Raw genomic sequence first — 26037 nt, 5'->3', positions numbered from 1 at the left:
CAGGCATCTGTGGTGAACTAATGACGTTTTAGATGAAGATGCACTGTGATATAGTGCATCTTACTTGTGAGATGCTTTGACACTTTGCTGACTGCTCCCTTGAAACATTGTTTTAAAATTACAGATGTAAAATTGACCCTCAATTGACCAGTCTGACGCATAGGCACAGCAGTGATCCTTTTTAAATCACATCTTGATTGTTACTGTAGATGAACAAAAGGAAACGAGACGAAAAGATGATCACTGGAAAAATTCTATCCTATCTACAGTTTTGCCCCCTGGGTTTTCTGAGGCACATCCAATTGACAGTTTTACTCAAAATTACTTAAATTTGCCCAAGATTATTTCACTGGATTTCAAGTTTGCTCTTATGAGCCATTTATGACTTTTGAAAACTTAAGAGTCAGCCTCCCTGAGATGACCTTTTCTTTCGGCAGCATCGTTCTCGTAAAGGATCCCTGGGAGCCAGAAGAGGTGTGGTTTGCTTTCCTTGTTTCTGGACAAAAATTCTGCTTCAACCTTGTTTCAGCTTTTCCTGTTGCTTTCTTCCTGCCCCCCGTTTTCATTCTGCTGCCATTTCAAGTAGACTCTAGATTTAGAGCAGCAGTCCAATGTCATGCATTCTGCTGGAACGCCATGAGCAAAGATAAATGAAGTATACATGTTGAGAAATAAGCTTCTGACTCCCTCTGAAAACACTCTTCAACACTGATCACTTTTGACTCCCAGAAGCTGAATTAGAAATAAATATTTGCATGTCGAAGAAAGCTAATATCAAGTGATTTGTGATGTTAGTACATTAATTTAGGATTTTGTTCCGCAAACACTGACCACTAACTATGTTACAAACATTGTTTTATGGTGTGGGCACAAAGTGATGAACAAACACAGCTTTTACCCCTAAAGCACACCATGTAAGTAGGAGAATGAAATAAGAGAACAGATAATTGCTGTAAAGTATATAGTTTAACCCAAGCTAGAAGGGACACGTCACCCAGGGACCGAAATGAGGGATGCTGCCCTCGTGAAGGTGGGCTCTGAACTGAGCCAGACAGTGAAGGTGCTGGAGGCAAAGAGCCCGAATGGAAAGGTTTGGGCAGGATCGACACGGCTCATGTGAAGAACTCTGTGTGTCCCACAGAGCAGAGGGCTGGAGGAGGGCTGCAACAAAGGGCTGCAGTGTACTCGGTGAGTTGGGGCCAGGCCTCAGAGAGCTTTGGATCCAGGTTGGATTTTATTCTAAAGACCACGGGGAGACCTGGGGGAAAATTCAGCAGAGGAAGAGCTTCACTCTGCCTGCAAAGAGAACGGCACAGTCAATTCACATGCTGCCCTTTTTTTTGACTTGAGGTAGTTAAGAGATGAACACAGTATGGAAGCCATAAAGTCATGAAGGAGTAGCGTGCAGCTGGAGAGGAATGTGAGGTGACTTCAGACATTGCAAAGAAGCAGAATTCTATCCTTCAGGGGGATGTTTGCTAGGTTTTTCAACCAAGATGTATGGAAGAGTTATTAGAAATTGATTTGTCTTCATTAAACAGCAGATGGGAATCCCAGAGCAGAGAGGTTTTTTTTTTTCCTTTTAATTTCATGGGTGATCAAAATCTTCTATTTTAAGCCATAACCACTTAATTTCATTTGCTCTCTGGTGATCTCTTAACTACAAGAAGTCGAGGCCTGTGTAGGTCCAGCATAACCCTTAGATAGTCTGTCTTTCAGGAGAGTTATGAAGAGCCTGCCAGGATTCACATAACCCATCAGCACCTCCCTACTTCTGCTGAGTCATAACGCTGACCTAGGAGAAAAAAAGCACGATGTGGGGAACAGGTGGAAAGTCCACCTTGTCTCTAGAGGTTGTGAATGTGGAGCAGGGGATGTAAATGCCAGCACATGTCAATCTTCAGGTCTCATTTGCTAAAAGCAAAGCATCTGACAAATTCTTGCCTAGCTGATACTTTAATTATGACTAAGCCTGAACATAATTAATACCCTGGATTTAATTCTTACCAAGAAGGAAGAACTGCAGAGGAGAGCACATTATAACTTATAAGAGTAAATGAAGGCAACATCAGGTACAGACATATTCCGTAAACCTATAAACAAACAAATAACAACAACAAAAAGTCACACTTTTTTCTTAATTTGGGGGGAAAGAAATATAAACCTATAAATGGAGGTTCAATAACTTACTTTGTGCTGACACTATTAGACACAGGAGATATAGAGGTTTTTTTTTTTTAAGTGGAAAATGGTTTCAAGAAGGATGGGAGACTTTAAAAGATCAGATTATACTTACTCTCAATGGGAAAAAAAGGAAAATTAAACACAAATGAATGAAGTTTATGAAAATATCAGAATGACAAATAGCTAAGTAAGTATATACAAATAAGGTAGAAACCTGTCAGCAGATGTTCAGGGTGGCTAAAGTTCAAAAGAAGTAAAAGTCTCAAGACTGTACTTGGGAAGCCATTTTGCAAGCAAAATGATAAAGTGTAAGAGGATGAGAAGAAAAATAAAAAGCAACTTCCACACGGGCAGTATGGGGCAGTGACAAGGACATGATATTGCAAGACCAGCTCTGTCGCTAATTAGTTCGGTGGCTCTTAAGTATATCATTCATCTCCTCTGGGTCTGTATTTTTTCGTCTGTACAATAAAAGATTTTTGAGGGACGACCTTCACAGTCCTGTGCTATTGTCCAATTCTTTGATCTATCTTACAGTACCACTATGTGGATAAGAAAGTAATGTATTAATAAGTTAATAAAATATACAGTTATTCATTCCATTTCTCTATTTCCCCTGAATGCTTTTCTTTTTAAGAATTTCAACAAATAAGTCAATCCCAGCAAAATTCTAGAGAAAATGAATATGCGGTTTATGAACACTTAAGAAAGAGGTGATTGAAGATGCAAGATGGATTTACTGAGGAAGTTGTGCAACATAAAAACAGATGAGATAGTGGATGTGAAAATATTTATGGTCTATATAATAGTATTTAAATGTTTCTTAGTTTAAATGACCATTTTTATTTATATTTCTGAATTAGAGACATGACATTGAAGTATTTATATCTTTATTTAAAAAATTTTTTTTTTCTTTTTTGGCCACCTGGCGGCATATGGAGTTTCTGGGCCAGGGGTCAGATCTGAGTCACAGTTGCATCCTTCAGTGCAGTTGCAGCAACCCCGGATCCTTAACCCACTGTGCCAGGTCAGAGATCAAACCTATTGCAATGCTTTAGAGAGGCTGCCAATCCCCTTGCACCACAGCAGGAACTTCTTTTTAAATAAAATATTTGATAATGTTTTTAGTGCTGTCTTTTTAAGTAACACAGAGCAATGTGGCCATAATACCCATTATATAATTAATAAATGGATAACTTAATAGTATAATTGGTAAATATACCTATCATAACCATTATGAATGGGTTGCACATAAATCATTGCAGACCATTGCAAATTTAGAGTGATCTATAGAATACTATTTTTTGGATTCTCTCCTTGGTATTGCCATGGTCAGTATGTTTTAAAATCAAACCTTTTCAACATAGCACATTTAAAAAGCATGTGCTGTGCGGGGTGTTCATACTTGTTCTAAGTATGTGATGTTGGCGTATTTCTTAACCATTCTATGCCTCACTTTCCTCATGCATAAAACAGGGATAGCAGTAGGTCCTCTCTCACAGGGTTACTCTGAGGATTAATCGGATAATGTGTATAAGGGATTAATACTAGTGCCTGGCACTTAATAAGCCCTTGATACATGTTAGCAGTAATTTTGATGATGACGACGATGCTGTGGGGAGGAAGGTATACTTGTGAGGTATATGGAGCAAAGCAGTGGGTGGTAGCTTGAGTCATAATGGTGACTAATAGGCTGTAATGATATGCTGAAACCATTAAGATTTAGTAGTTTAGATTTTATTTCAAGATGTAAATTGTAACAGTCAAATATGAAATCCTACTCATAGGTTCACAAATTCTCATTGCTGAAGTAAAAGAGGAAAAAAAGGCCTCACTTTGGCTGAAATTGGTTTGAATAGAATCTGGGTGATTTTGTCGACCACAACAATCATAGGAACAAACGAAGAGTTCCAGCTGCTCAACTTCAGGGCCTTCCTGGCCAGTGTTCATCGAGGGGTAGTGGCCATGCCTCCCAGACTGCATGTTTCCCTGCGCTCTGTAATGATCAGGGATTTGGAGGATTATTTCCACTTCTGATTCTCATATTTTGAAATTACCCTGGGTTCCATAACAAAAATAAGTGAGAAGTTCTGAAGAATATGTCAGTTTAGGAGCCAGAAGTATTTATTCTGGAAAAGATTAGGTATAGAGGAGATATTTTAACCATCTTAATATATGACAGGCCAACTTAAATAATCAGATTCTATTTTGTTATAGAAGACAAAACTGGGGAGTAATTTTTAGATAAGGATGCATACAGAGAGTGGAGGGGGCAGAATGATGAAAGGCAAGTCAGAGAAGACAGCTTCATGTGGCACAGGATTGTAGATTTGGCTTTTTCTTCCATCTTTTTTATTGAGGTATAAATTAGGTATTGTAATATGCACCAATCTTAAATGTAGAGTTGGGTGACTTTTCGCTTTTGTATACATCTCTGTGATCACCACCCAGGATCATAGAGCTTTCCTTTGTCTCAGAAGGTTGTCCCTCCAATCCAGAGAAGCCATTTTTCTGAACTCTATAAGCAAAGATTAGTTTTGCCAACTTCATACAACTACTCTGGGGCACCGTTTTGCCAGTTTAAACATATATCTGCCTTCTGACTTGATTCCATTCCCAGTCATATATCCAATAGAAATTAATTTTGTTGTTATTTTCTTGTAATAAAAAATATGCACAAGAATGGTTGCAACAGCTTTCTTCATAATAGTCTAAAATTGGAAAACAATCCAAATAGCCATTAGGAAGAGAGTAAATATATTGTGGTATATCCACACAATGAAATACTACCTGGCAATAAAAAGAAATGAAGTACTGATACATGTTACAACACAAATGGATCTCAGAAATACCATGCAGAGTGAAAGAAGCCAGACATAAAAATACATACACTATGATTCTCATTTTATGAAGTTCAAGATTGTAGATTTTAAGGAAAGACTTTCATGACAATTTGATTTTGCATACCTAAGATGCTTGGAGAAAGTTCTTCTCCTTTCATAAAAGGACTTATATGAAACACAAAATGGCAAAGAAGTGGAAGGAAAATGAAATGAATGCCAGCAGCTCAGCTTGCTTAAGTGAGACACATTCATTCAGTATTCCTGTCTCTGCAGTAAGTAATGCAATTATGTGGTGTCTCATTTTTTTTTTTCATTTCTTCTTTGGATTTTAATTCTTTTTTTTTTTTGTCTTTTTGACATCTCATGGCATATGGAGGTTCCCAGGCTATGGGTCAAATCGGAGCTGTAGCCACCGGCCTACGCCAGAGCCAAAGCAACATGGGATCCGAGCTGCGTCTGCGACCTACACCACAGCTCACAACAATGCCGGATCCTTAACCCACGGAGCAAGGCCAGGGATCAAACCCGCAACCTCATGGTTCCTAGTCGGATTCGTTAACCACTGTGCCACGACGGGAACTCCTGGATTCTAATTCTTAAGGGAACTTTCAGGCAGTAGTGGTAGCTACATGCCATTTACAAAAGGCAGAAAGGCACGGTGTAGTTAAAATCTGTTCATACAGAATTAGAATGATTTTTAAAATCTCTTCTTCAAAAATTTCTGAATGAATTACAAGCAATATTGGAAAGTAGTTTATTTGTTGTTATTTCCTACTTAAAACTTCTGATACTACTATCTTCATCACTATTCTTTTTTTTTGTCTTTTTTTTTTTTGCTATTTCTTTGGGCCGCTTCCCCGGCATATGGAGGTTCCCAGGCTAGGGGTCGAATCGGAGCTGTAGCCCCCAGCCTAAGCCAGAGCCACAGCAACACAGGATCCAAGCCGCATCTGCAACCTACACCACAGCTCACGGGCAACGCCGGATCGTTAACCCACTGAGCAAGGGCAGGGACCGAACCCGAAACCTCATGGTTCCTAGTCGGATTCGTTAACCACTGCGCCACGACGGGAACTCCCTTCATCACTATTCTTAGTTATCCTGTTCCCTATACCAATTTGTCTATTTCCCTGGTGGTAAAGCATAAAATCATAGCAGACAAAAATCTGTGGAGAGGGAGAACAGATTTGTAGTCACTAGGGGATAGGTATGGGTGAAGAGGGTATAAATAAAGGGGTCGGATGAGAGAGTTCTTTTGGAAAAGTTGTGTAGTTTGATGGTAGTGATGGTTATATGAATCTAGCCATGGGATAAAATTGCATAGAACCGCACACACACACACAGGAATGCATGTAAAAAATGATGAAAACTGAATAAGGTCTGTAATTGACTTAATGATACAGTAGAAATATCTCTTTCTTGGTTTTTTGATTATACTGCAGTTATATGAGTTGTCCCCATTTGAGGGGAGCCGAGGGAAGTGTCACAGAACTCTGTGTGCTATATTCACAACTTCCTATGACCCTATAATTATTTCAAAATAATAAATTTCAAGATTATAATAGGCAACAGCAACCAAGTGTCAGCCATTTTTTTTTCTTTAGGGCCGCACCCATGGCATATGGAGGGTCCCAGGCTATGGGTCGAATTGGAGCTGCAGCCACCGGCATATGCCACAGCAATGCTGCATCCTTAACCCTCTGAATGGGGGCAGGGATCAGACCTGCAAGCTCATGGATGCTAGTTGGGTTTGTTTCCACTGAGCCACAACAGGAACTCCCTCTTTTTCTTTCTCTCTTTTTTTTTTCTTTTAAATAAAGAAAGGGTCTCATGGGACAATTAGCCCATAATAAGTAGCTCTCGCCTAAAGATAGTGTGTATGCATTTTCTTAAAAGTGAGCCAAAATATGCAGTTCCTGCCTTTGATGTAGGTGTTAGGCAGTTCTTAGATTAAAATATGGTTAACAGTTGCACACTGCAAAAGGAATGCATTTACTTTCATAAAGGTATGAAAATACATCCTCTAGATCTGCAGGCTGACAGCACTTTGTGTAAATTCTACCTTTGTCTGTCTATGCCATCTAAGTCTGGTTCTGCCAAAATATTTGCCCATGAGCTTGATTCAGACTATTTGTAGAACAGAATTCTTGCACTTAACATCATTGTTATCTTTTAAAAATTTGCTTATTACATGTATGTCACAGAAAGGTTTGGAAATGCAGGTAAACAGTAGAAAAAATTTTCTACAATCTCACCACCCGAAAATAAAAACTGTTTATTTGGCATATGTAATTTCAGTCTTTTTATCTCTGTATATATAAATGCTTTTTAAAAAAGCGTCAAATCATAATTTTTGTAAACTTGTTTTACTTTCTGACGTATGCAGAGCAGTGCAACATTTCCCCAGGTCATTGAATGACTGATTTCCAGCGCATGATTTAATGGCTGCACAGAATTGCACTCTGTGGATGTGTAGCACCTTAGCCATTCTCCCATGACTGGACAATTAGGCTGTGTGCAGTTTTCCACCATTAGAAACACTCGTGATCAACATTCTTAAGGCCAAATCTTTATGCACGATGGTGATAATTTCCCTTAGGATAAAGTCTCAGAAGTAGAATTGCTGGGTGAGCAAAATGTTAAAGCTTTCGATTTATATTGACAAAGATGTGGCGTTCCCGTCATGGTACAGCAGAAACGAATCTGACCAGGAACCATGAGGTTGTGGGTTCGATCCCTGGCCTCGCTCAGTGGGTTAAGGATCCATCGTTGCCAGGAGCTGTGGTGTAGGTCGCAGACGCTGCTTGGTTCTGGCATTGCTGTGGCTGTGGTGTAGGCTGGCAGCTGTAGCTCTGATTAGACCCCTAGCCTGGGAACCCCCATATGCTGCAAGTGTGGCCCTAAAAATATATATGTATATATTTATATAGCACCAAAGATGTGTCACTTAAAAAAATATGTTGTAAACAAAAACCTTATTTGAACAAGATGCACCTGAACAGAAATTTAGGCTCAGTTTCTTTATAATTTGTCTTCCTTAGAGACAAATTGCCATTACCAAGTAAATGTATACTTTGACAAAATAAAAAGAAAAATATTGAAAATATATGTTATTTAAGAATTTTTTCTTTTAAATCTTTAACAGTGAGAGCAAAATAATTTACTACAGTAAAAAGATAACACATGGAATGAAAGTGCCACCAGTGGGAAATGGGGTATTTGTATTTTTTTTCCTACTTGATATTGATTAAAATATATTTTGTTATTTACTTTTTAAGCAGTATGACTGTGCACATATACCAGCATCTTTACATACAATGAAGGAATAGGGGTAAAAAAAAATTTTTAATTGGGAAAATATACCATAGTAGTTGTAAAGTTGCATAGTTGTGAATGTCCTTTCTCTGAGTGTGAGGGGGTCTGACACTGAATTAAAGATCACCTTTGATTAGGCATGTCTCATATTCTGTTGGAACATCTCAGTTGTATCTTTTTCTGCATTTCCAACTGAGTAAAGTGTTCCTTTGCTTGATTAGGTGATCTTCAAAACAGCCTGATCTTTCTCATTGAGAAGCTAAATCCTTAACAGCAGATTTTCTTTAGTGAATCAAATGAGGCTCCATCTTGTCTGGCCATCGTCAAATAATTTCTGCTGTTGTTTTCAGTTTCAGCTCCTTTCTAGGACTAATCCTTTGTTCCCACTTTGTAGAAAAGTACTAGGTTGACACAAAAGGAAAACAGATCACACCAGGAAGGGTGGAAACAGGGCTTGGATAATTTCAAAATGAAAGGTTTGAAATAAAAAGGGGGGGGCTGCGCTTTTGAGAAGAATGCATATTATCTGCAATTTTTTTGTCATCTTCCAATGACAATCAATGAGGGGACCCTAGCAAACAAGATATTTGATTCCTGGATTGATTTCCCACACTGGGAAGTGGTTAAATGTTTAGATGTTGGAAAAGCAACAAGAGAAATCCATGAGTATCTGACATTCTCTTTTTTTCCTTCTTAATCATAAGCACACCATTTTATATTATGCATATGGTACTGAAATTTTGTTTGAATGTAATTTATGAGATCAGGATTACAAAAACTCTTTCCCTTTCAATTCTGTCTTGGTATTTTCTCTGATTATTTGTATTTTTATCATTGTCACTGAACTTTCCCTCAAAGAGAACTTCCTCATGCTGGAATGCTGGAATTGATGGTAAAGACTTCTTATTGAATGGGAGATTTTTTTTCTTTATGAAGTCATTTTCTTCTGCTGCTATCTTTTGCCTAGTTATAGACTTTTCTTTTCTTTCCTACTGTAATTCTTCTTATGTTGAAGACAGGCCTGCAAGAAACTTGGAGGGCATTCCAGGTGTTAAAAAGAGCTAACCGAGAGTGAATTTTGCAGCACCTGGAAATGGCATATTTTTACCTGGTCTGAATTAAGGAAGTATTTCTATGTCATAGCATAAATTACTATGAGTGTTAAAGAAATACAGTTCTGGTATGAAATAGGATCATAATTTAAAAAGAAATTTCCACCCCAACGGGTCTACCTTCTTTTGAGTTTATCTACCCTCAGTTTTACTCTGTACTGTTATTTCCTATAAACTCTTTCTCTGAATCTGGTACCCATCCCCAACCCTGCATCTGAAATTTTCTATAAAAACTGATAAGTGCTATTCTTCTGGACAACAAACTAGGCTTCTATGAAAGGGGCTTTATCATGGGTTTGAATGAACAAAAATTGTAGTTTTCTAAAGATTTCATAAATGTATGTATCCATAAAATATGTATATAATGATTTCTCTTGACGTTTTTAAACAGAAAACTGAATATAAATTCCTTAAAGCTTAATACAGAGGAAATCTGGTTTAAATCCGATCATTAAAGAATAATTTTTAAAATAAATTTATCACTCAAAAAACTTGTTTTTTAAAAATATCCAGTTAATATTTTTCTTCTTGTCAGTATTTTATATGCCTGTTGAGAAATTTTGTAAGTAACAAAGAGGTCCTATTTGCCTTTCTTGATATCAAGGCTTATTCATGTAATATTCAAATTTATGTATTTATAGCTATTCTCTGCTTAAGTAAACTCAACATATGAAAATCCATATTTTAAAATGGAAGATGATTGCTGAACAGTCAGTCTGGTGAATTTTAAACATGAGTTATTCACAAAAATATGAATTGCCCTTAGTTCTGCATACCACCTGGATACATAAGGAACAGTTATGTACTGTATACATTAAAATATTCTAAACTGTGTTTTATTAGGCTTCCATGATTAACATGCTAGTGTATTAAAAATCATTGCTCTTTGTTTCTGCAAACTTACAAGAGTCCCTATTTTTTTTCTCTCTAACAGATATAAGCTTACCAAAGTCAGCAACAATATGCTACACAGCTGCCTTGCTCAAAGCAAGAGCTGTCTCTGACAAGTAAGTGCATGGTAACTTGTGTGGTGCTAGATGCCGCCTGGACCCAAGGAGGTGTATTGTCTCTGAGGGCTTTCTCTGGAAATTTTCTGAGTCTACGAGAGCCCCGCTTATGAGCATGCATTTTCCTAAAACTCGCTGATCTTTTCTTTCACTACTAGAAGGAGGGAATGTATATCCCCAGGTATTCTAAGGGTATATGGGTCCCCAAAAAAGGGATTTATTTGAAATTCTATGCCTCTGAGGTGACTTTTTTTTTTTTTTTTTTTTGCCAAACAGTAGATACCAAAAGGCCTGCTTGGGACTTATGCAAAATGACTTCTTTTATTCTTTTTTTTTTTTTGTATTCCTTTTCCTCCAGCAGTCTAGGGTGGGGTAGTAGCCATTAACCCACATGGAATATGGCAAAAGGGGATGATCATCTCCCATTCTTTACCTCATCAACTCCAAACTAACTCCCCATCCAGGGTCCATTTACCTGGAGTCACCATCTCAATAGGACATTTGCCCATTTTATTCAGGCAGGTGACTATGGCATACAGAATTTCCATAAACACACAAGGTGACTGGCAGGTGAAAGAGAATGGATGGCTTAACCGGTTTTGAGTTCCTAAACGCTTCCACTTCCCCAGCACACTCCCTATGTAGCACTGAAAAGCAGATAACAGGAAAAGAAAACAGCCTCTGCTATGTCAGACAGGTTTGCTGTGAAGTGTATGTGCACTTTAAGACCGAAGTAATTTTCTTTCGTTCTTTTTTATCCTGTAGATCGCCAGTACCTACTGCAACATCTTTTCTCCCTACACAGCGACTCCAGCTTGGGAGGGCAGGGCCAGGGTTGTCACAGCTTCCCCTGTGGTGTCTGCCTGCCAAGCACAGCTCTGGAGTTAGCCCTGGGTGTGAGGTGAGAAAGAGATTGCATGGTCTGGTTTTTTTCATTCACTCGGGCAGGTGTCTCGCCCGCTGTTTGGGCATGCACACTCCCCTGCCGGATCGGCCCCAAGCAGGCTCGCCTGCTGCTGAAGGTGCAAGACTTAACCCTCCATCGCAGCACTGACATTGGGTTGGGAGCCTCCTTTGAAATTCTCCCCAGTTCTGTTTTTAACCAAGTATGCTCTTCTGTAACCTAGTTTTCTCTTTTTCCTACACTGTCAGTCCTACCCCCTCCCCTGACCTAAGCAGGTATCTCGTAGAAAACTTAGATTAGCTCTTTAGGCAGAGAGACTTGACAGCTGAATTTAATTCCTGCCGCAATTAGATGCAAGCACGCTTTCTGCTTCTGCTGGGGTTTTTGTTGGCCTCTGTCTGAGGGGTCACCCAGAGGTTCTGTGTAGCGGAGGTTTGGAGAGCTCATGCCTTTGGCTCGCTGTGGTTTCCTGGGCCCTTGATATGTAGATGCCTTTCTGGGTTAATACCTAAACAGTGGTCCCAACTAGATGGTGTTTGTCTTTCTGCTTTTCAGATTCTCTCCTGAGGCTGCATCTCGGCGGGGGCTGAGCACAGCAGAGATGAATGCGGTAGAGGCCATTCATAGAGCTGTGGAATTCAATCCGCATGTGCCAAAAGTGAGTCTGTGGGATCCCCATAGGAACTCATTATGATAACAGAGAAGGTGTTCAGTGACCACAATGTCATGTCTTGCATACACCCAGTTATAAAAAAAGAATTGCATCTGATGAACGTCGAGGCCCTAAAGATTCTATGCTTATTAGCCTCATTTTTAAGTAAAAGGTACATTCAAAAGGCTTTGGGGCCCATTTTTGGGCTTCAAATAGTAAGGGTAAATTGATAGACCTCACTTAGGCAGGCCGGGTTGGGAAGTCTTAAAGTGGCAAAACATGGAGATGCCAGGATTTTCACACCTATCACTATCTATGTGTTATAGTCCCACATAGATCCAACTTGAGAAATGGACCTGTTGTGAATAAAAGTGGTAAAAATACTAATATGACATTCTGTGTCTCCATAAGTAAATGATAATCAGTATTGGCCAGCAAATAATGAGGAAAACCTCAAAGTATGAAGAAATAGTTTTCTTTTGACTTGTGAGTGCCATTTTAATAGGTGTATATATAGTAGGAAATATTTGTCTTACTCATTAAGCACATGACTTAACAATTTATAAATATGCAGTGTTACCCATATTTTTTATGAGTTTGATTTTAATGGAGTGAAATCATGGCAGAGGATAGGTGTATAATCTTTTACTCAGAAGAGGAATGTGTATTCATGGCTTACCTGTATTTGAGTCCCTGCTACATGATAGATATATCATTGAGGGAAATTTTCAATTTCTTGATATTATAAAGCACATTTTGAAAGTATTCCTACAATTTACATCAGGTCCTCAAAGGCAGTTTTCTTGGCAGAATGTCTAATGAAGACTCACTGGTGAAAAATGACAAGAGAAGACTGTTTTCTTGTTTTGTTCCAGCACTGTATCAAAAGGGTGGGGTTGGGTGCGTGCACTTGTACGTGCGTGCGTGCTTATGTGCCTGCGTGCGTGTGTACAAGTTACCTACTTTGATTTATTTTGTTGATATCCAGAGTGACAGAGATAAGTGGTCTAATATCATTCCTGAAGTTTTACTCAGGTCATGGTCATCTTTTCACAAAACAGGAAATTGAAGAGTGGTACACAGTGCCACATTTGCAGAAGAATGTATTTATCCACTCTAGTTTCAGTGAATAGTGACCAACATAGTATTTGGAGACTTAGGTATTTTATATAAGGTGATATAAAATATATCTCTTTATTTAATATTTGCTCAGCTAAGTTAAAATACTTGTTCACATTTGATTAAAATTTAAAACTAATCATGAAAATATTGTCCTGAATTACAGTAAACTTAGGTCATCGATTAATGTTTATCAAATGCCATTCTCTAACCACAGACCTATTCTATGAACATAAATAAGGCTCTTTTAAAAGTGGTTTTGGGCAGTAGAGTCCTAGATTTTGAGACGAAAACTTGGGTTTCAGTTCTGGCTCTGTCATGTACTAGCTGTGGGAATCTTGGCCTTAGCCTCTCTGACTCCGTTTTCCCTCATCTTCCAAATGAAGATAAAAATGTAAGCCTCATCTATTTCCTGTGATAAAGATCAAGTGACATAATATATTCCAAGTTTTTTGAAAATTCTCAAGCACTGTATGTTTATAAATTATTAAAATTATTGATATTTGGCTTGTTGGCAGCTCCTCCAGTGTGGGACCTTAGTCTTAACTTTTACAGTTATTCCAACCTGAGCCTTGTAATCCTGGGAAACAAGATAGTAAACTGGAGTAATATATTTTGGTTAGAAATTTTAATTGAAGCTGTCATTTAATTTTAGATAATGGTCTTAAGTGGTTCAGCCTCCAGAAGATTAGTAAAAGCCCTAAGGAATAGTTTAAAGCTGCCAGGGAAGAATTTGACTCAGTCAACCAGTATTCTACTTACAAAATAGAAGTCTTCTAAAAAGAGAAATAGTATGAAAAAGTTGAGATAATTTTCTTTCATTCTACTTTCTAATTATTCAGTAGAGAAAATAGCGCATGTAAGTAAACTGATTCTCCACTACTTTGCTTTGTTGGTGATTATGCCGAGAGGGGCGCTTGTTTTCAGATCCTCATCTTCTCTTGACATTTCTGTGGGGAACAGGACCGGTGAGTCACTGCCCTCATATGTTCAAAATGAATCACAAACCTCTGGTGCACGTGCGTCATATGCAGGCTGCTATAAACATCTTTTCTACACATTCTGCTATTTATTGGACTGCTTATTAATACTTTAGTAGACATGTACATGCACACACATGTGCATACAGGCACACTTGCACATGCCTGTGCACGCCCACATGCTTGCATGTGTATATGTATTGGTGGCTTTTCAGGCAGAGAACAGCCTTAATTCTAGTGAGATATCAATGGCTAATATAAATATCTAGACTCTTGGTGGAAGAAGGGACCTTAAACATTGTATAAGACATCCTCCCATTTTAAGCTGTCATCTCTCCTCTTAGTGATAGTGTGATAATTGTTCCGATTATTGTTTCTATCGGTGTTTACTGTGTGGCAGGCACAGTGCTAACTGAGCTACCTATGCATCGCCTTTACTTTTCATAACAACACTGTGAGGTCTCTCAACCACATTATTATCCCTGCTACATAGATGAGGGCGCTGCGGGTTTGGAGAGCTTAAGCCATCTGCTCATGTCACACAGTAAGTAAATGACAGAGCTCAAACTAATTTGGTTACTCAGCTCTTAAGCATCTCCCTCCACTGCCCCCTAGATCCCACCAGGGGGCAGACCAGCCGAGGCTGGAGCCTTCAAATGATGGTGGACACATAGCTTCCCAAGGCCCTCCATTCTTTGTGGGCAATTCAGATTTCTTCAGGATATTATCATGTCTTAAACACTTCCATAGCTTCTTTTTCTCTTTCACAGGATGTTGTCAGTGGCCTACCACAGGAATTTTCAGTATATACGTGCTATTTTACCCAATTATATTCTGTGTGAAAGGAGAAAAAATACCAGATATAATAATATGAACTGCCTTCCATAAATTTTCAGCCTAGTTCCAACTGGCATCCCAGTAAGCATAGTTTGTATTTCAACATCGAATGATAAATACTAGCTATTTCTCCTAGGAGGGTTATTCTTAGGAACTCTTCACCTGCGAACACGAGAAGCAGACAGTGTTGCTTCTAACCATACCACAGGGCTGGGAAATAAAAAACCGCAGTAACAAGCCATGGATCTCTGCTCTGAAGGGGGGTCTCTAAACATGAGGATTTCTGAAACTTTAGATCGCATGAGGTTAGAAGGAGGAAGCAGCCCATAAGCTCATGTTGCAAATCAGCTTGTTACTCCCTCCTGAGGAAGCGCAGCTGTGTCGTCAGCCCTGCGGCCGCTGCCATCTCCTCGGACGGTTCTTCAGGACCTCTCATAATCTAACCCAAGTGGTTTTCCATTTCCCCTCAGCTTCTTTTAACTTACTGTTCCAGAAACATTCTTCTCCTCTCTCCTCTTTGCTTCCTCTGAGGCAGTCCTGCTCATCCTTCACCACCATTCCAAGTCACCACCAGCAAGCTGTACCCTCCTCATCCCAGCATCAGTCTTCCCCCTTTGGTCTCTCACTGCTGTGCTTTGATTAGGTACTTACTGTTCACCTCCTTTTGAGGATGACTAGGGAGGTTAGGATCTCAATCATGCTGGGGATTTTCAAGGACTGGCTACACAGTTTAAAAAAAAAGGCAAATCTTTAAACCATTAGAGGAGTTTACTGTTTAAAGTGATTAAAACAGGAGTTTTGAATTGAAAGAGAGTTTCTCCATCTTTTAAAGAAAACGTCATGCATGCGATGGTGGACAAATGAAGGCCTAAGCTCAGCTTGGTTCTGTGTCTTCCTCTCTGTGTTACTGTCTTTCGCTGTATTTTATTTTAAACCAAAGCTGACTGGATTTTCAGCTTTAGTTTTTTTCTTCTTCTTTCCCTGCAAATGTACTTGCCCACCTGCCCTGCTCCTGCTCAGCAACGACAAGGTTTGTCATGGAGAGACACATGTCTATCAGTGATTCATTTCTTAACAGATCTAAGTTAATGAGGGCTTGTGTACTCTTAGCATATGCTCCGCCTACATGGCAAGGCCTCCCCTGTGAAGAGACACATTTTTGGTTTGAAGGATATTGCATTAACTCCTTCACAATGTTAAAGATAAATTTCATTTTGACAGATTTTGAAAAAAGACTAAATTATTGGTTTGTTACAAGCAGTATTAGATATGTTTTCTTTCCTTTGTAGTGGTATCATAAAAGTAAGTTTTATATTAGAGAAAAGCATAAAGAAATCATTTATAATCCCTTTATATCTAGTCATATGTCATGTCGTTTTTCTATACATTTTTAATTCTTTTTTTAATGATTTTTATTTTTTCCCTCATAGCTGGTTTACAGTGTTCTGTCAATTTTCTACTGTACAGCAAAACAACCCATTCACACATACATATATACATTTTTTTCTCACATTATCATGCACCATCATAAGTGACTGGATATAGTTCCCAGTGCTAAACAGCAGGATCTCATTGCTTATCCATTCCAAGGACAGTAGTTTGCATCTATTAACCCCAAATTCCCAGTCCATCCCACTCCCTCCCCCTCCCCCTTGACAACCACAAGTCTGTTCTCCAAGTCCATGATTTTCTTTTCTCTAGAAGGGTTCATTTGTGCCATATATTATGTTCTAGACATAAGTGATATCATATGGTGTTTGTCTTTCTCTTTCTGACTTACTTCACTTAGTATGAGAGTCTCTAGTTCCATCCATGTTGCTGCAAATGGCATTATTTTGTTCTTTTTTATAGCTGAGTAGTATTTCATTGTGTATATATACCATATCTTCTTAATCCATTCATTTGTTGATGGACATTTAGGTTGTTTCCATGTCTTGGCTATTGTGACTAGAGCTGCAGTGAACATGCAGGTGCATGTGTCTTTTTCAAGGAAAGTTTTGTCTGGATATATGCCCAAGAGTGGGATTGCTGGGTCACATTTTTAATTCTTAGGAATCATAATAACATAGCATATCCGTATTTTTAAAAATTAACACCAGAAGTTCCCTAGTGGCACAGTAGGTTAAGGATCCATTGTTGTCACTACTGTGGCTTGGGTCCCTTCTGCATGGGTTTGATCCCTGGCCTGGGAACTTCTGTGTTCCTCGGCATAGCCAAAAAAAAAAAAAAAATTAAATAAAAATTAATATGGACTCTTCTCTTGGACTCTATGTTTGAAAATTGGGGATATATTTATTCCTCCAGGTGAGGATCATCAGATTTTCAGAGTTCTTTGACCTTAAAAAAGGTATCTTCTAACTTAACATTAAAGTCCAAGTCTTTTAGCTATGTATCTTCAAATACCTTAAAGTGTTCTCTGGATAATTTACTTCCTTTTTTGTATAAAAAGCTCACAACATAAGATCTACTGTCTTAACCAGTTTTTAAATGCACAGCACAGTACTGTTAGCTGTAAGCACGTTGTTGTACAGCACATCTCTAGTACCTTTCCATCTTGCATGACTGATACTTTATACCAGTTGAACAGCAGCTCCCCACGTCTCCCTCCTCTCAGGCCCTGGGAACCACCACTCTACATTCTGCCTCTATGAGTTTTACTACTTTAGCTTCCTCCTTTAGGTGGAATCACACAGTGTTTGTCCTTCTGTGACGGACTTATTTCGCTTAGCATAATGTCCTCCAAGTTTATTCATTTGTAGCACAAGGCAGGATTTCCTGCTTTTTTAAGGCTGAATAATATTCCAGTGTGTGTGTGTGTGTGTGTGTGTGTGTGTGTGTGCACGCACACCACATTTTCTTTATTCATGCATTTATTAATGGAAATTTAGTTTGTTCCCACTTCTTGGCTATTGTGAATAATGCCGCAGTGAACGTCAGAGAGCAGATGTCTCTTCAAGATTCTGTTTTTAGTTCCTTTAGATGAATCCCCAGAAGTGTGATTGCTGGATCATATTTTTAATTTTTTGAGGGGTCTTAATACTGCTTTCTGTATTGGCTGCACCATTTTACATTCTCCCTAACAGTGCACAGGAATTCCAATTCCAAATTCTCCACTTCCTTGCTCACACGCAACATTTTCTATTTTTTGATAGTGGCCATCCTAACATGTATGAGGTGATATCTCACTGTGGTTTTTATTTGCAGTTCCCTGATGATCTGTGGTAACATCTGTGATGTTAAGTACCTTTTTGTGTACTTGTTGATGATCGTATGTCTTTTTTGGAGAAATGACTGTGCAAGTCCTTTGCCCATTCTTAATTCAAGTATTTTTTAAAATGGAACTGTACCAGTTCTTTATTTATTTGGATATTAAATTCTTTTCAGATATGGCTTACAAATATTTTCTCCCATTACATAGGTTGCCTTTCTACCTTGTAGTTTCCTTTGCTGTGCAAAAGCTTTTTATTTTGATGTAGTCCCACTTGTCTACTTTTGCTTTAATTGCTAGTGCTTTGGGTATCATATCCAAGCCATAACTGCCAAGACCAATGCTAGGAATTTTTTCCCTATGTTTTTTTCCAGGAGTTTTATAGTTTCAGGTTTTACATTTAAGTCTTTAAAGCATTTTGAGTTAAATTTTGTGTATGGTGTAAGATAAGGATGATTTTATTCTTTGGCATGTGGATATCCAGTTTTTTCCAATACCATTTGTTGAAAATGATTTGGTTCTTGTGTCCTCTGTTGTGGACATCCGGTTGTGGTCAATTCTAATAGTGAACCTCTTTGGGGATAAAGATTTTTTTTGTTGTTTAGAGTTATTTTCTTAGGATAAATTTACAGAATAGGAGTTATTGGTAACATATAGAAACATGTGAGGGTTCTTGATATTTATTTACAAAAAAAAAAAATGTAGCTATTTACAGTTCCATCAGCTGTGACTCCTTTTTTATTTCATCCCACCCTCCCAGCACTGACCAGTTTGTTTAAAACTAAAAAAAGAAAGAAAAAAAGGAGAACAAAACACATGATTCTATTAATTACAGATGGAATTCTGTCCTTTCAGTCTGCATCTCTTTGCTACTTTTAGTGACGTGGAACAACGTCAGCCATGTGCATTGAGTCTTTTCTGAATTGCCAGGCCCATTATGTAGTGTTCATATTATTACTAAGAAAACATCAATTACAATGATGGAGCAAGGGGTGCCTACGTAAAGGTAGACAGACCCATCAGTTATCCTTGGAAGAGTTCGAAAGTGTTTGAAATAAGGGCTCTCACTTCCTGTCCATGGGACCAGAGTGAAGTATGGGAAGGAGGGGTTGATTAGCTCCCTGCCTATTTACTTTTTGGTAAAATAAGGAAAAGAATAAAGGCTTCAAAAGGATGATGAAAAGTAAGTGGAGTCACGCTGTGTAACTCATTCAGTGCATTGTCCATGCACAATGCGTGTTGGTGCCTTCATCATCTCTCCCCTTGTACCTCCAGCTCTGCTTCTGCACTTGCAGGCTGGGTGGAAATAGAGGCTGCCTAGAAACATGCCTTCTTGGACCACCCTTCTCTGAAGAAGGACAATCAGAGTGTAACAGTGATACCACTGTGCCCCTGACCTGAAAGACCCACAGATTCTCCTCAGGCCTCCAGATTTGAGAGGAGGCTCTGGCATGTTCTCCCTGTAACTGTTGTCTCCAGGGATTCCCAGTTTGTAACTGCTGGCCAAGTCCTCTGCTTGTGCTTGACTAAGAATCACCCACTTCTGACCTCTGCCTTGTATTCTTGTCTGGCACAGCCATTCCTGCTCCCTGTCACCACAAAAACAAAGAACCCAACAGCAATAACAAACTAATTAATAATGATTTATTATTTTTAAAAGCAGTAAACATTTTTTCCACCTAATGCAATCTTATGTGAAACCTCGATGAACAGGTAATTAAAAGTAGAACCACTCTGGTTGAAACTGGGCTGAGAAGACTGGTAGCTCTGAAACCCCAAGGCACCTCTGCATCCAGTTTAAAAAATAGCAGATGCCTGGGAGCGGTCAACCACCACCACAGGAAGACCCCAAGCTTTGAAGGTCCCATCCACAGGTTGTGCACCTGTTCTGAGACTCAACTGCTTGGGCTGCTTGGATGTCGTGGGTAGAGCTATTGGAAGAAAAATCAAGAAAAATCACAGGCACTGATGAGGAAAAGCTTTCCTCTTCCTCTGGCCTAAAATCCCAGTATTAGTGAACCTTGATCTCCTTTTACTGGGCCCACCCAGGGGCCTGCAGGAGGTGCACCGGGCAGTCCCTGAGGGCGCTGGGGGAAGAGGGCTCCCCATGTTCCTAAAGCTCATTTACTTGCAGAGCAGCCTGGGCTTGATGGAATACTGAGGTGAAGATCTAGTTTTTAAATTATGCAGGAGTGTGAAAGGGTAGTCATGAGAAAACATAGAGAAAAGAATGAAGCCCATAATGACAGAAATGAATTCCTATTAAAAATTTGCATTTTTTAATAAAAAGCTCATCTAATGTCAATCTAAAATTTCATGGAGATTTCAAGAGGCATCCTGGTAATTGTATATACTAATGGGTGTCCATAGGACCTTGTTATAGGAGTGATGGAAATTCTGTTTCTTGCAAACACTAATGCAATCCTCCCTTTATATCTTGGTAAAGCTGATTGACAGAGTATAAAATTGCTTTTTAATCCAATTTAGGAAACAAAATGTGTAGTGGGTTTTAGCATTTAAAAATGCTTGAAGCGTGGAAGCAGAAACTCAAAATACCCTGGCAGATTGTCTATGATATTATATGTCAGTGGTACATTTCAGAAATATTATTATTTCAATATATGTTCCTTTGAATTGAGTCATATTTTGTCCCAAAGCTTTTTTGGTTTAGAGTAAGGAGAATGTATTGTGGAAATAGGACCCAGAGAAAAATGAGCAGAAACCAGTTTTTAGTCACATTTCTCCAGAATAGACAGTTTCGAAGAGGTCTCTTTCTTTAACAAAAAGCACTGTAGCCGCTCCCACCAAGGCCACCCCCAACTCCTCCGATTTCTCATGTCTCCTCAGCCTTTGGTCCCACTGACCACTTGTCCATCTCAAGGCTATCTGGGCTCCTTGCCACCCTCTCCCTGTTCCAGCCCTGCAGCTCTGAGCACTCTTCTCCCATGGCACTCCCTCCCTCCCACTGCCCACCCCTCAGGTTGGTTCTCACTGCCCTCTCCTTCCTCATTGGAAGCCCCCGGAGACCTCCTATGGCCCAGATTCCTTCCCCTCTGCCTCTCCCCGCGCACCCAGACCCGAGTCTCCAGCTGCTCTCCCAAGCCCCGACCTGCACACCTCCACTCCTCACTTCAGGCCACCACTCCGTGGATGCTGTTCATGCACTTCAGCTGCTTTTGTTACCTTCCCACTGCGAAGCCTCTTTTTTTCCTCTGCTGTCGTCATCTTGGCTAGTGATCTCCCATTATTCTAGTCTCAAAACTAGAAATGTCACAATCATCTTTGATTCTTCTCTTGCCCTCAGATTCAGCCAATCACGGGGTCCTAGGGAAGCCCCCTCCTTAGTCTCATCACTTGGACATGGCAGGAGCTTTTAAAGACTTGGCTGACTTTAATCTCTTCCCTGTCCAGTTTCTTGCACATATGACTTGCCTATTTCTTTGCAAAACATAAACGATACCAACTTACTTTACAGTCACCTACTGCAGCGGTTTTCAGATGGTCTCCCTGGGAGCCGTGGGGTTCAGTCTGCTCTTGGGTCCCTCCCCTAAAGTCCCCCACAGATTAGTTTTAACATCAGTTTCACATGTCCTGCTTTAAGTTTCCTTTTTCATCCTTCAAACAAATTTTTCTGTGTCTCAAAGTTTGAAAACCACCGAATAACTCAGGGCAAAGGTCACACTGTGGAGCATATCCTGAGAGGCCTTTACAACCACTTTTCCCGCTTCATTCCCGTGAGAGAGTTCTGCTGCAGGGTCTGTCACCTGCAACTTGCACAACCCTGGACAAGCTACCTAACTTCCCAAAGCATCCATTTTCCCATCTGTAAAATAGGCACAATAATAATAGCTCCCTCACGGAGTTGTTGTAAGGAATACCTGAGATGATAATGTTGGCACGTGTTAGGGCTTTGGCAGTGCTGGCATTTCCTATCGTGTTAGCATCCAAGCCCATTTTGCCCCTAATGGTACCAGCCTTGCAGTAGCTTCTGCCTCCCCTCATCTTTACAGATAGACACTTGTTTATTTAATAAGACTGACTCTTATTTTTCTTTGCTTCCTTAGCACTAATTATATACTTCTTCCTAAGGCAGTTATCATGTTGCATTTTTTTTTAATTTTTATTTTTTTGCTTTTTAAGATTGCATCTGTAGCATTTGGAAGTTTCCATGCTAGGGGTCAAATCAGAGCTGCAGCTGCTGCCTACCCCACAGCCACAGCAATGTGAAATACGAACTGCATCTATGACCCATACCACAGCTCACAGCAATGCCGTATCCTTAACCCACTGAGCGAGATTAGGGCTCAAACCCATATCCTCATGGATACTAGTCAGGTTTGTTACCCACTGAGCCACAACGGGAACTCCATAATGTTGAATTTTATCATTTCTTTGTACACACACACACAGTCCTACAAAGGTTAGGGACCAGCAGGGTAGGGACCTGACCTGATCATGCCCTTGAGTTGACTTGCAGATGCTCCTGTATCTGTGGCCTTGGAGGAGACTTCGGGTGCTTCCCTAGGCATGTCACTAGAGAACTCTGTGGGCACTGCTCTATCTGTGCCCTTGGGTGACACTATGGCACCCCCATACCTTTCCTTGGGATACACGCTGGACACCCCCATATTTTCTGAATGAGGCAAAGTAACTGATGAATAGATGAGTGAACCAGCAAGAAGCAGAAATCTTGCAAAGGGGACCCCTGAGCACTGGGCTAAATTTGGCATGTCACCTTTGCTTTGTGCTGGTTTTCGTATCGGTCAGTTGGTGACCTCTGGCAGTCAGTTCTCTTCAGCTGATCTGCTACTACCATATAACTCCTGAAGTTTCCCTAGAAAGAGTCTCCTGTGAGACACACACAAGAAATATAGTTTCCCTCCACAGTAATATGAATACCTCATTTTTGTTGTTGTTAGCAAAAATAGCTGCTATTTAGTGAACATTTATGTGCCAGGAACTTTGTGAATGTTTTACAAATATTGTCCTATGTAATTCAAAAGTAAAAACAGCAAGGTGTGTATTTCTATTATTCTATTTTAAAGATGAGCAAGATGAGGTTGAAAGAAATTAAATCACTTGTTCAAGGTCTCATAGGTGAATAGTAGAGGCAGTGGTTCAGCAGGGCAGAGGGCAGATGAGGGGAGGGGGCAGGGGCTGGGGGGCTGTGGGCCAGCACAACATGGCCTGTGCCACGGAGTCTTCATTCCTTGTGGCATTTTTGTCCTATTCCAGCATGTGGCTTATCAAGTCCAGGGAGCAGACAGCATTGAAACTCAGAATATGTAGCATGTCTTCTAAGTAACTCTAGTTGTATTCTCTGAAATCCTTTTTTTTTTTTTTTTTGTCTTTTTAGGGCCACACCGCAGCATATGGAGGTTCCAAGGCTAGGGGTCGAATTGGAGCCACAGCAACGCCAGATCCAAGTTGTGTCTGCCACCTACATCACAGCTCACTGCAATGCCAGATCCTTAACCCACTGAGCGAGGCCAGAGTGAGGCCAGGGATTGAACCTGTGTCCTCATGGATACTAGTCAGATTCATTTCTGCTGAGCCACGATGTGAACTCCTCTCTGAACTCTTTACTGATGTTCTTAAAGCATTCTTTCTGGGTTCACAGCCTCTGTTTTTTTTGTTTTTTGTTTTTTTTAAATGGCTGCACCCACATTATGGAAGTTCCCAGTCCAGGGATTGAATCTGAGCCAGAGCTGCAACCTATGCCACAGCCTTGGCAATGTCAGATCCTTTAACCCACTGTGCCAGGCAAGGGTTCAAACCTGCACTTCTGCCGTGGCCTGAGCTGCTGCAATCAGATTCTTAACCTACTGTACTACTGTGGGAACTCCTCACAGTCTCTTTTATTCCCAGTTGCACCAAAGCACTGTAGACATAGAAAAACTGTTTTCTCTGCTTATCTTGTTTGTTTTTGTGGTTTGCTTTTTCTGTTCTGAATGCAAGACTAGAAAGTAATTTTATATTACATACACACACGTACATGCACATACATCTATATATATAGAGAGAAAATAAATTAGAATACTTATTAGAGAAAACTTGGAAAGCACAGAAAAAGTACAAAAGAAATTAATCTCCGTAAAACCAGATATTTTGCCACCATTAACATTCAATCTGTGACCTCTAATACTTTTAATGCCTACAAGTACATTTGTATTACCAAAGTCATAACCTGTATGATACACTTGTTTTTTTATTTCACTTAGTAATATATCTTGAACATTTCCCATGCTAATAAACATTCTTCCACTACCTGATTTTGGGAAGCAGTTAGGTAGCCATCATCTAAATGTACTGGAGTTTAATTCATCTATTCTTTCTCAATTTGTTTATTCCCATGTTTTTGCTAATGATTTTCATGTGACTTCTGCTTTTGTTGGTATTGAAAATCCAAAAAGGAAGCATGGATTTTTTTGGCATTAATATCTGTGTAAAGGAGAACTTTGGGACCATGTTCACTCTAATTATTATAGAATTTTAAAACCTCAACAGAGGCGACCTGAGCGGTTGCCTGGGGTGGCCTCCGACAGGGCACATCTCTCCCTCAGCTTTCCTGCAGGTGAGCCAGCCTCTGCTCACAGACCTCCATAAGCAGGCACTCTTCTGCTTCTCTTTATATGTCCTAACGCGACATGTTCCTGTATTGGGCACAGGAACTAGCTTCTGACACAAATAGATTTTGAAAAGTTGTTTCCGAAACCTTTAGAAGCCAATGCTTCAAAATCAATGGGGTTTGAATATCTGGAAAGGAAGTTAGAGGCAGGATGGCAGGCAGGACAGCACAGAATGCTGGCTTAGCTAAGAGAAGCCAAGTAACCATTACAGACAGGCAGAGTGTGTTCTCTGATTTGCAAGCTACAGTTATTCTAATTGATTTCTGCATACTTGTGGATAGGGATCTGCCCTCTCCCATTTATTTTTCTCTTGACAAGTAAGATGTGAAATGTTGTTTCATGCCTTTCTAATTTAAATGTTGCACATGTTGGGAACCTATCTTGCCAGCCATTTCAAGCCTGGCCAAAAACATAACACATTGTTGTTATTAGCCTTCATTATCTGGATAGAGCCAACATTTTGTTTGGAACTATGCTGGGGTATAAATCTCCTTTATAGACATAGCCTGTCTCTGCCGTAAAGTCAGTGCAATGAGAAGGCACTGAGTTTCCTGGGTGAGTTGCTCTGGTTGGCCTCCCGAAGCTGATGGGCCAGGGATGCTCATGTATAGTCGTCTTGGGAAGAGCGATTCATGCTCTTGAGGAGCTTACGACTGAGCTGAGGGGAAAGACGGATGCCTAATCTAAGGCGCTGTGGGAAAAGTACACATGCCCAAAGATCAGAGAGAGCTTAGAGGAGAAACAGAGCATTACCTCACCGCCTCACACGGGTGGCTGTGGACGCTGTCCTTGAAGCCATATGCACCACACTCAGCCTGCAGGCTGCGTACACCATCTGTCTCACACACATGCGCACGGCTATTTTCCAAATATTATGTAGATGCCCTGGTGGCCAACAATGCTTTTAAGTGAATTCTTGTATTGTTACTATTTATTTTAACCTGTTGCCATATTGTGTATTTTTGATCAGTAGTCTCTGCACTTATAATTTCTACCATGGTCATGTGTGAAATTTTTTCATGTTAAAAATTGTTCCCGTTACTTGAAAATTAGAAACTTCTGTTATCTGCAGCAACGCTGTCCACTGAGACTTTCTGTGATTGTGGAAATGTCCCTGCATTGTCCAGTCTGGTAGCCATTAACTACATATAGCACTTGAGGACTTGAAGTATGACTAGCGGGACTGAGGCACCGAGTTGTTAATTGTACTTGGTGTCAGCGGATTAACATTGAAGTAGCCACACATT

The 26037-nt window shown here is 39.9% G+C and overlaps 1 protein-coding gene across 11 annotated transcripts in view; it reads left to right on the top strand.

Moving 5' to 3' along the window:
- The window catches only part of ST7 (suppression of tumorigenicity 7), a 259456-nt gene that overhangs the window by 210358 nt on the left and 23061 nt on the right, over positions 1–26037 (top strand). For 9 of the 11 annotated variants that reach the window (XM_047762920.1, XM_047762918.1, XM_047762925.1 and 6 more), the window contains 2 exons: positions 10389–10461; positions 11921–12023. In XM_047762920.1, coding sequence (XP_047618876.1) covers positions 10389–10461; positions 11921–12023 — 176 coding nt within the window. Of the gene's footprint in view, positions 1–10388; positions 10462–11226; positions 11363–11920; positions 12024–14099; positions 14105–26037 lie in introns of those variants that run through there. The other 2 variants (XM_047762928.1, XM_047762927.1) reach the window with 2 other exon arrangements.

Source organism: Phacochoerus africanus, chromosome 16, assembly GCF_016906955.1.
Source record: "Phacochoerus africanus isolate WHEZ1 chromosome 16, ROS_Pafr_v1, whole genome shotgun sequence".
Classification (NCBI taxonomy): Eukaryota; Metazoa; Chordata; class Mammalia; order Artiodactyla; family Suidae; genus Phacochoerus; species Phacochoerus africanus.
The sequence above is the reverse complement of the archived record's forward strand: the minus strand, read 5'-3'. Positions and strand labels throughout refer to the sequence as shown.